The sequence below is a fragment of the Oncorhynchus nerka genome, linkage group LG6 (genome assembly GCF_034236695.1).
Source record: "Oncorhynchus nerka isolate Pitt River linkage group LG6, Oner_Uvic_2.0, whole genome shotgun sequence".
NCBI classification, from domain to species: domain Eukaryota; kingdom Metazoa; phylum Chordata; class Actinopteri; order Salmoniformes; family Salmonidae; genus Oncorhynchus; species Oncorhynchus nerka.
In genome coordinates, this window is record NC_088401.1 from 16,455,620 (window position 1) to 16,471,614 (window position 15,995).

Below are 15,995 nucleotides of genomic sequence, written 5' to 3' on the forward strand. Positions count from 1 at the left end.
CCTTGCGGAGGGAATAACTACATTGTTTATATTCAGCTATACTTCCAGACCTCTTTCCATGGTTAAATGCGGTGTTTCACATTTTCAGTTTTGCGCGAATGCCGCCATCCATCCACAGTTTCTGGTTAGGGTAGGTTTTAATTGCCACAGTGGGTGCAACATATCCAATGCACTTCTTTATAAACTCACTCACCAAGTCAGCATATAGGTCGATGTTGTTCTCTGAGGCTGACCGGAACATGTTCCAGCCTGTGTGATCAAAACAATTTTGAAGCGTGGCTTCAGATTGGTCAGACCAGCATTGAATGGTTCTCGTCACTGGTACATCCTGTTTGAGTTTCTGTCTATAAGACGGTACGAGCAAGATGGCGTCGTGGCCGGATTTGCCAAAGGGAGGGCCAGGGAGGGCTTTGTATGCATCGTGGAAGTTAGAGTAGCAGTGGTCGAGAGTATTACCCCTGCACGTAGTGCAATCAATATGCTGATAGAATATAGGTAGCCTTAACAACACTGTCATCTCAGATTTTCAAAATATGCTTTTGAACCATAGCTAAACAAGCATTTGTGTAACAGTATTGATAGCCTAGCATAGCATTAAGCCTGGCATTCAGCATCCAACATTTTCACAAAAACAAGAAAAGCATTCAAATAAAATCATTTACCTTTGAAGAACTTCTGATGTTTTCAATGAGGAGACTCTCAGTTAGATAGCAAATGTTCAGTTTTTACAAAAATAATATTTGTGTAGACAAATCGCTCCGTTTTCTTCATCACGTTTGGGTAAGAAAAAAAACTAAAATTAAGTCATTACAACGCAAACTTTTTTTCCAAATTAACTCCATAATATCGACAGAAACATGGCAAACGTTTTTTAGAATCAATCCTCAAGGTGTTTTTCACATATCTACCGATGATAAATCATTCGTGGCAGTTGACTTTCTCCTCTGAAGAAATGGAACGCGCATGGACCAAGAGATTACACAATAATTTCGACGCCAGACACCGGGCGGACACCTGGTAAATGTAGTCTCTTATGGTCAATCTTCCAATGATATGCCTACAAATACGTCACAATGCTGCAGACACCTTGGGGAAACGACAGAAAGGGCAGGCTCATTCCTGGCGCATTCACAGCCATATAAGGAGACATTGGAACACAGCGCCTTCAGAATCTGGGGCATTTCCTGTATGAAATTTCATCTTGGTTTCGCCTGTAGCATTAGTTCTGGGGCACTCACAGATAATATCTTTGCAGTTTTGGAAACGTCAGAGTTTTTCTTTACAAAGCTGTCAATTACATGCATAGTCGAGCATCTTTTCGTGACAAAATATCTTGTCTAAAACGGGAATGTTTTTTATCCCAAAATTAAAAGAGCGCCCCCTATCTCGAAGAAGTTACATTTTCTTTGTTAAAATCCCCAGCTACAATAAATGCAGCCTCAGGATATATGGTTTCCAGGTTACATAGAGTGCAGTGAAGTTCCTTGAGGGCCGTCTTGGTGTCTGCTTGAGGGGGAATGTACACAGCTGTGACTATAACTGACAAGAATTCTCTTGGTAGTTAAAATGGCCAGCATTTGATTGTAAGGAATTCTAGGTCGGGTGAGCAGAAGGACTTGAGTTCCTGTATGTTGTTATGATTACACCATGCGTTATTAAATATAAAGCATACAACCCCGGCCCTTCCTCTTCCCAGAGAGGTGTTTATCTCTGTCGGCGCAATGCATGGAGAAGCCCGGTGGCTGAAATGATTCCGACAACGTTTCCCGAGAGAGCCATGTTTCCGTGAAACAGAGAATATTACAATCGCTGATGTCTCTTTGGAAGGCAACCCTTGCTCAAATTCCGTATGCCTTGTCAAGAGACTGGACATTGGCGAGTAGTATACTCGGGAGCGGTGGGCGATGTGCACGTCTATGGAGCCTGACCAGGAGGCCCTTCTGCGGCGCCGTTGTTTTGGGTCGGCTACTGGGATTAGATCCATTGTGGATTAGATCCATTGTGGTGGTTCTAACAGAGGATCCGCTTCGGGAAAGCCAGCATTTTACCAATTCGGCTGGAATAATAAAAAGCTCAATATACCAGCGTTTTGATGTCAGCATTCTATCAACAAAAAATGCGTCACGATAAACCCGGAATGAGTACCAGTACGCTGCCACAGAAGACTGGGAACGGGAGTGTATTGATAGATTTTGCACTTCTGCTTTGATGCCAGGTTTGAACCCTGTGATCAAAACGGTAATTGTAGTGGATTTAATTCAAGAAGTTGTTTTGAGAGTGGAATAGAAAAGCATCACAGCGTAGGGATACAGCCCCACACCTAAAACAGGACTCTATCGGTCATTGGAATAGGGTGTGTAAAGTGGGTATGGAGCCTGCTGTAGTCGGAGAAAATGCTGCCAGACAAGCGTTTGCATCAAAAGGGCAACAACATATCCTCCGGAAAGTAGCAGGTATGGAACTTTCCCCTAGCGGTGTATAGTCTTTGTTTGATCGATTTAAGTGGTTCATAGAGATTACAGTTTCTATGTGAAGGAAGACATATGAGATCACGTTTTACCTGACTTTTTAGTAGAGGTTTGGGATTAAATCCTTCCTTTCGATGAGAAATTGTCTAAATTTGCCACAGAAAAACGCATTTTGGGTTGAAGAATCTAGGCAAAATGCCAGGGGAATGGATTCTAAAGGTAACAAATGTAAAGTATTTGGCCAAACACTCCTTGCAAACTCAGAAAGCCTTGTTTTTTTTAATATCATGAGACGTGTTTTTATTTTTAAATAGATTTATGTTTTATATTGTCTAATTCTGGAATAGAATTCTAGAATGAACGAAAGGGTGGAGGGGTCACGAGGAATTAGCACAGGGGTTATCAAACCTCAAATGAACTTTTTCATTTTTTTAGGTGGTGAGATAATGTCGGCGTGTCTAATGATAGTACATGCTAGATAAAGGACTGTGGATTTACAATTAGCAGTTTTGGTTTATAGTTAAAACTTTTAGATTGATGATTAAAATGTAGCATAGTCAATGCTAACAAAATGTACACTCTCTTTTCCAAAAGAGGGGGTTTCATTATTATTCGTTGGAAGGTCCCTGGAGACTGTGTGGGGAGAGCAGTTAGTGATATTCGGCAGTTTTAAGTATGGAAGGATCTGGATTAGGCCATCAAACAGTTCCAGGTAATAAGTGAGGCCTGTTCATGTGTGTTCTGGACCTACGGTTCACCAGCACGCACCATTTACTGGTTACGAACGTGCGTTAGTGGTGTGTTGATACTGTGGGATTTATTTTATAGGAATATCAAATCAAATCAAATGTATTTATATAGCCCTTCGTACATCAGCTGATATCTCAAAGTGCTGTACAGAAACCCAGTCTAAAACCCCAAACAGCAAGCAATGCAGGTGTAGAAGCATGGTGGCTAGGAAAAACTCCCTAGAAAGGCCAAAACCTAGGAAGAAACCTAGAGAGGAACCAGGCGATGTGAATAGTGACTTGTGTGTTCTGGATTAGATGTAATGATAGAGGAGTATTATTTATATTGCAGAAATCTCACAATGAAAGCAGTGTGTGTGTGTGTGTTCCCTCTGATACAATATGTCAAGAGGTTGGCAAACCTGTTCCTGAGTGCTGCAGGTACTAATGTGTTTTTGATTAACCAACCTGGTAGACCAGGTGTGTTGAATTAAGGCAATAACTGAACTGATCAAGTAGCTCAGGATTTGGGGGAGAAAAATTAGGATAGGGGAAAGAGAAACAAGGGTTAGGGGAAAGACTGTGGAGAGCAGAGGCAACTAGGCCAACACTTTATACAAAGTGGTGTGGCAAAGTAATGTATGGCAAGTTGTGATGCCTTGAAGAAGCTTCTGTCTTACTTGTATACTCTACCATGTCTATGGGTTCATGCATACACGTGAAAGGCTTGTTGTGATATTCATCTCATTACCTGATACTCATCTTTACATCAAGATGCCACACCTGGAATTTGAGGTTGTTGTACGTCACTGTCTCCACGTTGAAGACGATTGTTGTAAAACACAATGACAGAGATTAAACACCTTGAACTATGAGCACACAAGGAAGCACTTTAACCATTCACTCAACCATTCAGTCATAACAAGGTGAACGAGTTCAAGCATCTTCTGAAGACGAGACCTTACAGTTTATCATAACACAATTTATCAATCCTTTAAAAGGTATGAGGCATTGGTTTAACCCCTTCAGACTAAACACCTCCCTCTGCAACTGGATCCTGGACTTCCTGAAGGGCCGCTCCTAGGTGATAAGGGTAGGGAACAACACATCCGCCACTCTGATCCTCAACACGGGGGCCCCTCAGGGGTGTGTGCTCAGTCCACTCCTGTACTCCCTGTTCACTCATGACTGCATGGCCAAGCATGACTCCAACACCATCATCACAACAGTGGTAGGCCTGATCACTGACAACAATGAGACAGCCTATAGGGAGGAGGTCAGACACCTGGTCGTGTGGTGCCAGAACAACATCCTCTCCCTCAATGTGATCAAGACAAAGGAGATGATTGTGGACCACAGGAAAAGGAGGACCAAGCAAGCACACCCCCATTCTCATCGATGGGGCTGTAGTGGAACAGGTTGAGAGCTTCAAGTTCCTTGGTGTTAACATCACCAACAAACTAACACGGTCCAAACACACTTAAAACAGTCGTGAAGAGGGCACGACAAAACCTATTCCCCCTCAGGAGACTGAAAAGATTTGGCATGGATCTTCAAAAGGTTCTACCGCTGCACCGTCGAGAGCATCCTGACTGGTTGCATCACTGCCTGTTGTGGCAACTGCTCGGCCTCCGACCGCAAGACACTATAGAGGGTAGTGCGTACGGCCCACGCTTCCTGCCATCCAGGACCTATATATCAGGCGGTGTCAGAGGAAGGCCCTAAAAATTGTCAAAGACTCCAGCCACCCTGGTCATGGACTGTTCTCTCTGTTATGGTTAGGGTTAGGGTCTGCACGGCAAGCGGTACCGGAGCGCCAAGTCAAGGTCCAAAAGGCTTCATAACAACTCCTGAACAGCTAATCAAATGGCTACCCAGACCACTCTTTTACGCTGCTGCTACTCTCTGTTAATAATATACACTATCGTTCAAAAGTTTGGGGTCACTTAGAAATGTTCTTGTTTTTTAAAGACGCCTTTAAAATAGATTAAAATAACATCAAATTGATCAGAAATAAAGTGTAGACATTGTTAATGTTGTAAATGACAATTGTTGCTGGAAACGGCAGATTTTTTATGGAATATCTACATAGGCGTATAGAGGCCCATTATCAGCAACCAGTAAATCAAATCAAATCAAATTGTATTTGTCACATACACATGGTTAGCAGATGTTAATGCGAGTGTAGCGAAATGCTTGTGCTTCTAGTTCCGACAGTTTAGTAATAACCAACAAGTAATCTAACTAACAATTCCAAAACTACTGTCTTATACACAGTGTAAGGGGATAAAGAATATGTACATAAGGATATATGAATGAGTGATGGTACAGAGCAGCATAGGCAAGATACAGTAGATGGTATCGAGTACAGTATATACATATGAGATGAGTATGTAAACAAAGTGGCATAGTTAAAGTGGCTAGTGATACATGTATTACATAAGGATGCAGTCGATGATATAGAGTATAGTATATACGTATGCATATGAGATGAATAATGTAGGGTAAGTAACATTATATAAGGTAGCATTGTTTAAAGTGGCTAGTGATATATTTACATCATTTCCCATCAATTCCCATTATTAAAGTGGCTGGAGTTGAGTCAGTGTCAGTGTCAGTGTGTTGGCAGCAGCCACTCAATGTTAGTGGTGGCTGTTTAACAGTCTGATGGCCTTGAGATAGAAGCTGTTTTTCAGTCTCTCGGTCCCAGCTTTGATGCACCTGTACTGACCTCGCCTTCTGGATGATAGCGGGGTGACAGGCAGTGGCTCGGGTGGTTGATGTCCTTGATGATCTTTATGGCCTTCCTGTAACATCGGGTGGTGTAGGTGTCCTGGAGGGCAGGTAGTTTGCCCCCGGTGATGCGTTGTGCAGACCTCACTACCCTCTGGAGAGCCTTACGGTTGTGGGCGGAGCAGTTGCCGTACCAGGCGGTGATACAGCCCGACAGGATGCTCTCGATTGTGCATCTGTAGAAGTTTGTGAGTGCTTTTGGTGACAAGCCAAATTTCTTCAGCCTCCTGAGGTTGAAGAGGCGCTGCTGCGCCTTCTTCACGATGCTGTCTGTGTGAGTGGACCAATTCATTTGTTTTTCTAAATATAAAGGCTTTACAAAAAGCTTTATGGCTTTTGCAAAAGAGAAAATCAACCATATACATTTTTCCTATCACCTTTTGCAGCAATTACAGCTGCAAGTCTCTTGGTTTATGTCTCTATAAGCTAGCCACTGGGATTTTTTCCCATTCTTCAAGGCAAAACTCCTCCAGCTCCTTCAAGTTGGATGGGTTCGGCTGGTGTACATCAATCTTTAAGTCATACAACAAATTCTCAATTGGATTGAGGTCTGGGCTTTGATTAGGCCAGTCCAAGACATTTAAATGTTTCCCCTTAAACCACTTGAGTGTTGCTTTAGCAGTATGCTTAGGGTAATTGTCCTGCTGGAAGGTGAACCTCCATCCCAGTCTCAAATCCTTGGAAGACTGAAACAGGATTCTCTCAAGAATTTCCCTGTATTTAACACCATCCACAATTCCTTCAATTCTGACCAGTTTCCCAGTCCCTGTCGATGAAAAACATCCCCACAGCATGATGCTGCCACCACCATGCTTCACTGTGGGGATGGTGTTCTCTGGGTGATGTAGGTGTTGGGTTTGTGCCAGACATAGTGTTTTCCTTATTTGACAAAAAGCTCAATTTTAGTCTCATCTGACCAGAGTACCTTCTTCCATATTTTTGGGGAGTCTCCCACATGCCTTTTGGTGAACACGAAACGTGTTTTCTTATATTTGTGTTTAAGCAATGGCTTTTTTTCTGACCACTCTTCCGTAAGAGTTGGACTAGTAACCGAAAGGTTGCAAGTTCAAATCCCCGAGCTGACAAGGTACAAATCTGTCGTTCTTCCCCTGAACAGGCAGTTAACCCACTGTTCCTAGGCCGTCATTGAAAATAAGAATTTGTTCTTAACTGACTTGCCTAGTTAAATAAAGTTAAAATAGTTCAAATAAAAAGCCCAGCTCTGTGGAGTGTATGGTTTAAAGTGGTCCTATGGACAGATACTCAAATCTCCACTGTGGAGCTTTGCAGCTCCTTCAGGGTTATCTTTGGTCTCTTTGTTGCCTCTCTGATTAATGCCCTCCATGCCTGGTCCGTGAGTTGTTGGGCAGCCCTCTCTTGGCAGGTTTGTTGTGGTGCCATATTCTTTTAATATTTTTAATAATGGATTTAATTGTGCTCCGTGGCATGTTCAAAGTTTCTGATATTTTTCCATAACCCAACCCTGATCTGTACTTCTCCACAACTTTGTCCCTGACCTGTTTGGAGAGCTCCTTGGTCTTCATGGTGCCGGTTGCTGGGTGGTGCCCCTTGCTGTGTGGTGCTGCAGACTCTGGGGCCTTTCAGAACAGGTGTATATATACTGAGATCATGTGACAGATCATGTGACACTTAGATTGCACACAGGTGGACTTTATTTAACTAATTACGTGACTCCTGAAGGTAATTGGTTGCACCAGATCTTATTTAGGGGCTTCACAGCAAAGGGGGTGAACACATATGCAAAGGGGGTGAACACATATGCAAAGGGGGTGAACACATATGCACCCACCACTTTTCAGTTTTACATTTTTTGAAACAAATTATTGTTTTCATTTCACCTCACCAATTAGACTATTTTGTGTTTGTCCATTTCATGAAATCTAAATAAAAATCTATTTAAATTACAGGTTGTAATGCAACAAAATAGGAAAAACACCAAGGGGAATGAATACTTTCGCAAGGCACTGTACATGTATGTATGTATCAATGTGTGTGTATGTACACTATATATACAAAAGTATGTAGACTATGATGGGGAAATGTTTACTGTAAAAGTCTACTACCCTTTTTAAAATGTTGATGAATGAAATCAGCACCGTTTTTTAATAGTTTGTTGCTACTGTCTAGTGAGGAAGTGGGCAATATGGAATACATTGGAGGAGGAAGGGAGAACTAATAAGAAATGAGAACTTGGACAATGTCAGGGAATAAGTAGGTAAATGTACAGCCTATCAATGCCTAAAGAAACGGTGCAGTGGTAGCCTTGAGATAACATTAGATATTTGCATGTTATGTACAGGACAGACTGCTAGCCAGCTATTCTCAAAACATTGGATTACCAACTTGAACGGTGATGTCCCAGTTTGCGGCACATTTTCACATGGATGTATATACACTGAACAGAAATCTAAATGCATCATGTAATGTGTCGGTCTCATGTTACATGAGCTGAAATAAAAGATGGCAGATATTTGCCATATGCACAAAAAGCTTATTTCTCTCAAATGTTGCACCCTGGTCCTTCCTCCACTGCCCCCTTAACAGTTTATAAATTACTTTTTAGGAAACATTTTAATCCAGACTTTTTTTGGTTTGGAAGGTATAGTGACAATTATTGCTTTAATTTATTAATCAAACAAATGGTGTTTTGGAAAAGTAGGTACTTTTCTCAAAACACTCCCATCTGGTGGATGGAAAGTGTCGTCATTTTTATTTTTCACGTGGATTTAGATTCTTCAGACTTTTCTGATATCAATAACAACATAATTTGGTTTTATCGCTCACAGTAAAAAAAATATTTTAAAAATTCTGAGTTAACATAATAAAAATAGCATAAAAAACACAGTAAGAGCCACATATGGATTACACAATGATTGAGTCCATGGCACATGGCCCAGAGGGCCAAATTTCAGGCATTTTCCCACTTTGGTGTGGCAAAGTCTAATGACAATTTTCATTAAGGTCCATGTCTGTGGGTTATGTTTTGGTATGATAACCACATTTATCTACCTCCTATAAGTCGTTATCACTGACATTGGTTATTTGTACCAACAAGATTGAGGATATGTTATATCATTTTGTATTATCAGGGAACAATCTATGCAATATAAGGCACTATGTTATTAACTTGAGGTATGAAATAAATGGAATGTTAATGACATCTCCATGGGTCCACCTTGGGGGGGGGGTCGAAGGTTATACCTGTATGCATTTTGGGGTATATTGATGAGAGAATGGGCAGCTCTGGGATGTGTTTTATTATCACATCGTACCATAGATTATAACTACACCAAACTTCCAACAGAACAAGGAGACACATTGGAAAAGCTTCATGGAGTCATCATAGATTTAATGTAAAATCAATCACAACAGCCTATTTTCAAGTTGGCCGCCATTCATTTCAATGTGGAGGAACTGAATAGATTTTTCAGGGCATACATTAATAATAATTGGTGTAATAAGACTAATAAAGACTAAAAATGGGGGCAAACTACCTGCCCTCAAGGACACCTACACCACCCGATGTCACAGGAAGGCCATAAATATCATCAAGGACAACAACCACCCGAGCCACTGCCTGTTCACCCTGCTATCATCCAGAAGGCGAGGTCAGTACAGGTGCATCAAAGCCGGGACCGAGAGACTGAAAAACAGCTTCTATCTCAAGGCCATCAGACTGTTAAACAGTCATCACTAACATTGAGTGGCTACTGCCAACATACTAACTCAACTCTAGCCACTTTAATAATGGAAAAATTGATGTAATAAATGTATCACTAGCCACTTTAAACAATGCCACTTAATATAATGTTTACATACCCTACATTACTCATCTCATATGTATATACTGTACTCTATACCATCTACTGCATCTTGCCTATGCCGTTCGGCCATCGCTCATTCAGATTTTTTTATGTACATATTCTTATTCATTCCTTTACACTTGTGTGTATTTTTTTATTTTTATGTATCTGTTATTTTACCAGGTAAGTTGACTGAGAACACGTTCTCATTTGCAGCAACGACCTAGGGAATAGTTACAGGGGAGAGGAGGGGGATGAATGAGCCAATTGTAAACTGGGGATTATTAGGTGACCGTGATGGTTTGAGGGCCAGATTGGGAATTTAGCCAGGACACCGGGGTTAACACCCCTACTCTTACGATAAGTGCCATAGGATCTTTAATGACCTCAGAGTATAAGGTAGTTGTTGTGAAATTGTTAGGTTAGATTACTTGTTAGATATTACTGCATGGTCAGAACTAGAAGCACAAGCATTTTGCTACACTCGCATTAACATCTGCTAACCATGTGTATGTGACAATTGTTTTATGATTTGATTTAACAAGAATTTAAGCTTTCTGCCCATATCAGATATGTCTATGTCGTGGGAAATGTTCTTGTTACTTACAACCTCATGCTAATCACATTAGCCTACGCTGGTGACCCATCGATCCTGTAAATAATTGGTGTAATAAGACTAAAAAGCTTGAAAATGTGTGTTACTGTGAGGAAAATGCTAAAAGATGTCCCAGTATATGTATTTAGTAAAATATTACCAGAGCGTCTGCTAAATAACTAAAATATAAATGTTTATTTTATTTACCTTGGCAAGTCAGTTAAGAACAAATTCTTATTTTCAATGATGGCCTAGGAACAGTAGGTTTACTGCCTGTTCAGGGGCAGAACGACAGATTTGTACCTTGTCAGCTCAGGGGTTTGAACTTGCAACCTTCCGGTTACTAGTCCAACGCTCTAACCACTAGCCTACCCTGCCGCCCCATCATGAAATGTGATGTTAGCTGGTGAAGATTATCTCATACAGTTGAAGTCTGACGTTGACATACACTAAGGTTTGAGTCATTAAAACTCATTTTTCAACCACTCCACAAATTTCTTGTTAACAAACTATAGTTGTGGCAAGTCATTGAGGACATCTACTTTGTGCATGAATTTTTCCAATAATTGCTTACAATAATTGCTTACATTACAGTGGGTCAGAAGTTTACATACACTAGGTTGACTATGTTTAAACAGCTTGGAAAATTCCAGAAAATGTCATGGCTTTAGAAGCTTCTGATAGGCTATTTGACATGATTTGAGTCAATTGTAGGTGTACCTGTGGATGTATTTCAAGACCCACCTTCAAACTCAGTGCTTCATTTGCTTGACATCATGGGAAAATCAAAAGAAATCAGCCAAAACCTCAAAATAAATGTTGACCTCCACAAGTCTGGTTCATCCTTGGGAGCAATTTCCAAACACCTGAATGTACCACGTTCATCTGTATAAACAACAGTAAGCAAGTATAAACACCATGGGACCACGCAGCCGTCATACCGCTCAGGCAATGGTTCTGTCTCCTAGAGATGAACGTACGTTGGTGCGAAAGTGCAACTCAATCCCAGAACAACAGCAAAGGACCTTGTGAACATGCTGGAGGAAACAGATACAAAAGTATCTATATCCACAGTAAAATGAGCCCTATATCGACATAACCTGAAAGGCCACTCAGCAAGGAAGAAGCCACTGCTCCAAAACCACCATAAAAAAGCCAGACTACGGTTTGCAACTGCACATGGGGACAAAGATCATACTTTTTGGAGAAATGTCCTCTGGTCTGATGAAACAAAAATAGAACTGTTTGGCCATAATGACCATTGTTATGTTTGGAGGAAAAGGGGGGGGGGGGGGGCTTGCAAGCCGAAGAACACCAACCCAACCATGAAGCACGGGGGTGGCAGCATCATGTTGTGGGGGTGCTTTGCTGCAGGGGGGCCTGGTGCACTTCTCAAAATAGATGGCATCATGAGGGGGGGAAATTATGTGTATATATTGAAGCCACATCTCAAGACATCAGTCAGGAAGTTAAAGCTTGGTCGCAAATGGGTCTTCCAAATCAACAATGACCCCAAGCATATTTCCATAGTTGTAGCAAAATGGCTTAAGGACAACAAAGTCAAGGTATTGGAGTGGCCATCACAAGCAAGGAGGCCTACAAACCTGACTCAGTTACACCACCTCTGTCAGGAGGAATGGGCCAAAATTCACCCAACTTATTGTGGGAAGAGTGTGTAAGGCTACCTGAAACATTTGACCTAAGTTAAACAATTTAAAGGCAATGCTACCAAATACTCATTAAGTGTATGTAAACTTCTGACCCACTGGGAATGCGATGAAAGAAATAAAAGCTGAAATAAATCCTTCTCTCTACTGTTATTCTAACATTTCACATTTTTACTAGGATTACATGTCAGGAATTGTGAAAAACTTGAAATGTATTGGCCAAAGTGTATGTAAACTGTAGTACAAAACTTATTTTTGTATTTACCAAATAAGTCATTTTCGACAATCATTTATAAAAATAATACAAAAACGCCATTTATTACCCTATAGGCTCTCGAACGAACCATGGCGGAGTTAGTGCCTGCTGTCCTGGGATTGGCTCCGGCTCCCTGGGTTGGTCCCAGCCCTCTCTGGGTGAGTTTAGTAGCATCCCCTGGTGGCCACGGACAGGGGGTGGGCCCTCTCTCTGGCGGTCAGCCCCGTCTCCCTGGTTTGTCCCATCCCTCTGTGGCTGTCTCCCCCCTCTTTTCCTGGTGAAGAGAGCAGGGTGGATGTAGTGGCGCTGCATGGGTGTTGAGGTGTACCCCCCTCTCCGGGGGACACCCCCACCCTCTCTGGGGCGGCCCCATCCCTCTCTGGCCCTCTGAAGGGAGCTAGCTGGATGTACTGGTGCCCCCTGGTGGCTGTGGGTGGTGAGGTAGGCACCCCTCTACGGGGGTCTGGCCCCCCTCTCTGGGAGTCCAGGTCGAGGAGGCTTCTAAACAGCATCGTCGTCGTCGTCGTCGTCGTCCCCCCCCCCTCCTTCTTTCACTGTAAGGTCTACCTGTTGTATTCGGCGCATGCGATTTGATCTTATTTTCGTGGCCAGATTTGTTTTGCCTCTTGCTCTCTGCACTCACGCATGTGCATCCGAATTTTACGTCATCTAGATTGTAAAAAGCTTCCGAAAGCGACGTGGCTCCTCTTAGCTACTTCATCTATTTATTCTCAGAGATATTCGTTTGGACGCGTTGATATAGTAACATAGCTCGGGTAAGAAACTAAATTTTAAAGAATTATTCTAGTTTAGTGGCCAAACTGTTATAATGGTATATACCTACGTCTTCTTTCATTGTGGCGCCTGACTACTGTAGCTGGCTAGATTGTTTTGCTGGTAAATAACCAAACAATCTTGAGGCGTTCAGTGCAACATTGAAATTAGAAAGCAATGTCTGTCTTGATTGCTCAACCTAGTGTTTCGTTGTGAAATCTTCTTAGTCTATGGTTGCCATCGACACCAGTTAACTACCTAATGTAGCTAACTAGCTAGTTAACGTTAGCTACAGTATCAGGTTTATTCGTGCACCCACACAGAAAATGGACCAAAAACTCAGCTAACACATTATAAGCCAGGCCTAAATGTTTAAGAATTTATGGACAGACCCGTAACTGAACACTTTATTATACATCGGACATTGTGAGGGATGAAGAGACGTGTAGCTAGTGATGGACCTTAGCTAACTAACCCTTGTCTGTCGGACTTGTTTGCTCCCCAGACGAACCATCATGGACCAGGTTATGCAGTTCGTTGAGCCCAGTCGGCAGTTCGTCAAGGACTCCATAAGGCTCGTTAAGAGGTGCACCAAACCAGACAGGAAAGGTATGGTTATCAGTCACCCAGCTCTTCCTTTATATGTCAGTGGTTTACTTATACACTTGAATAAGTAAACCACTGACTTCCTGTTTTAGGTTCTAAACCACTGACATCTGCTATCCTGTTTTAGGATCTTATCTTCTGTCAGTTCACTGTCTGCTGAGTGAGGTTACACTCTCAAAAGCATAAAATCATTGCACAGGTGATTGTCAAAATGGTTACTTGGGTAGCAAGTTAACTGACTGCAACGTTGCATAGCTGAGCAACTACAGAGCATTATTAGTCGATGGATAGCACTGATGATGAATCACCGATTGAATCTTCAGTGTTGACTTTATATGACCACAATCACAGCTTCAGATATAATCTCTTTTAGCATGACATTTGGTGAATGGAGCAGAGGCCTGTTTCTATTTTCAAACCCTTGATGTAAACAACAACACATTGATCAAGAAGACTGTTGTGAAGCTCTGTCTGCTTTTTCTGCTGTTGTCTGTGAAAGATTCTAATTGCGCGAATTAAAAGTACGTATCTCAGAGCATCGTAGCACCATTAGGTGTAAAAACTTTACTTATCCAGTTGCGGCCCACTTCTTGGAGGCAGGCCACTCGATTTCGTCTCTGCGTTATATTGGCATTGAACATGTCACCCTCCCTAGGAGAGGGGGTGACCTTGATAATGTATTGTTAAAACGAGAGGCTGCCTGGATCTTTAATATAAAGACCCTTGCGCCTTTCGGTCTCAACGTAGACTTTGATCTGAAGCCATTCTTGTGATTATTGTGACTTTGCCATTGTAATTGTGTGTAAACTTGTATAGTCAAATTAATCTATGATCGTATGCTATCCATTTGTTTGTATGCTGTTCTTTGTATGACATTTTAATATTTGATTATTAACCAATGATATTAGGCCACTCCTGGCCATGATTACAGACACCTGTGTCTTTTGACACTATATAAACGAGTCATGCCGCAGTGTTTGTGATTATACCCTGATGAAGACAGCTTGGCTGTCGAAACGTTGGTATTACATTTTTGCATCTGAGCTCCAAGAGTGCGGCTCTTTTATTTGAAAGTTTCTAATTGTACCATCTCTTCTGATCATTTCTAGAATTCCAGAAGATCGCCATGGCAACAGCGATTGGGTTTGCCATCATGGGCTTCATTGGGTTCTTTGTCAAGCTCATCCACATCCCCATCAACAACATCATTGTGTAAGTAGGACCACACCTTCAACATAGGACTAGACTGCATGACACACACCAGGAGTCAGACAGTAGTCAGTACTTTATTATGTACATTATTGGGAGAAAACACCATTTAAGTCCATTTGGCTTTGTAGGTTAGTGTTGAAATTGGGTGATTTAGCTAAGGTGCACTAGTGTTACCAATCTACAAGCATCCAAAATCTTTAATGTAATCAAGGTATGATGTGCATAGATGCATGTAGTAAGGCCTTGGATGACAGGTCTGCATTAATATCAAACATACTGCTGTTTTCCAGCACTTGGATTTGATTGAATGCATTACACATGCTCTATTTCAAATCAGAAGGAAGAGTGGAGGACTGTAGACTTTTGGGTGAGAAACTTAGTTAGCCTCTGTGGCCCTGTTCATCTGTTGTTCTTCTCTCTCAGGGGCGGCTGAACCTCTGGAGGTGTGATACAACTACAGAACTACAATACCCAGTGACCTGAGACAGTGGGGAAACATGGAATAGTGGTGGGGGGGATGAAGGGATGTGATTTTTGTTTTTACATTGTGTGCATTGTTTATTTGGCTGTGTTAATAAATTGAAGAAAAAGCTGCGCGTGACGATTTATGTATGAGCTGTATATTGTGTGTACATCACAGGAGGCTGCTGAGGGGAGGATGGCTCATAATGTCTGGAATGGAGTGGTATCAAACACATGGAAACAATGTTTCATGTGTTTGATACCATTACTATGAGTCCATCCTCCCCGATTTAAGGTGCTGGGTTCCAAACTGTAAACTTGCACCCTACAATCCACCATTGAGAGTATGTCCCCCCCCCATGCTGGCAGAGGGTGGAGCACCCTGGTCAATTATGTAATTTCTTATCACTGCAGATGCCCATGCACCAGAGCAACGGCTGGTCTGTAGTCACGGTTACAGGCTTCCTCTGGTTTCCCTGGCTGACTGGCTCGTAGGTGTTGGACGTGCTCACCAGCCTCCCGAACTGCAGAACCTGGTTGTCTATAACACAGTCAGTAAGACATGCTCAGCCTGCAGAACCTGGTTGTCTATAACACAGTCAGTAAGACA

The 15,995-nt window shown here is 42.0% G+C and overlaps 1 protein-coding gene and 1 pseudogene across 2 annotated transcripts; one reads left to right on the forward strand and one right to left on the reverse strand.

Annotated features, from left to right (window-relative positions):
• Nucleotides 1–12,779: 12,779 nt before the first annotated feature.
• Nucleotides 12,780–15,516, forward strand: LOC115127575 (protein transport protein Sec61 subunit gamma). Of its 2 annotated transcripts, none has more exons than XM_029657184.2 (4): nucleotides 12,780–12,887; nucleotides 13,611–13,714; nucleotides 14,821–14,923; nucleotides 15,347–15,516. In XM_029657184.2, exons 2-4 carry the CDS (start codon nucleotides 13,621–13,623, stop codon nucleotides 15,354–15,356), a joined length of 207 nt encoding a protein of 68 aa, XP_029513044.1. In that variant the 5' UTR covers nucleotides 12,780–12,887; nucleotides 13,611–13,620; the 3' UTR covers nucleotides 15,357–15,516. The 2 variants fall into 2 exon arrangements, with proteins under 2 accessions (XP_029513044.1, XP_029513043.1); XM_029657183.2 differs by lacking the exon at nucleotides 12,780–12,887 and adding an exon at nucleotides 12,894–13,107.
• A 255-nt stretch (nucleotides 15,517–15,771) lies between these two features.
• Nucleotides 15,772–15,995, reverse strand: part of LOC115127573 (thiamin pyrophosphokinase 1-like) — a 59,375-nt pseudogene continuing 59,151 nt past the window's right edge.

Excerpts from the sequence above, each read along its gene's own strand:
- LOC115127575 (XM_029657184.2), top strand. The coding sequence starts at position 13,621 with ATGGACCAGGTTATGCAGTTCGTTGAGCCCAGTCGGCAGTTCGTCAAG. Across the intron at positions 13,715-14,820 it reads CACCAAACCAGACAGGAAAG|AATTCCAGAAGATCGCCATG; the intron begins GTATGGTTATCA and ends GATCATTTCTAG.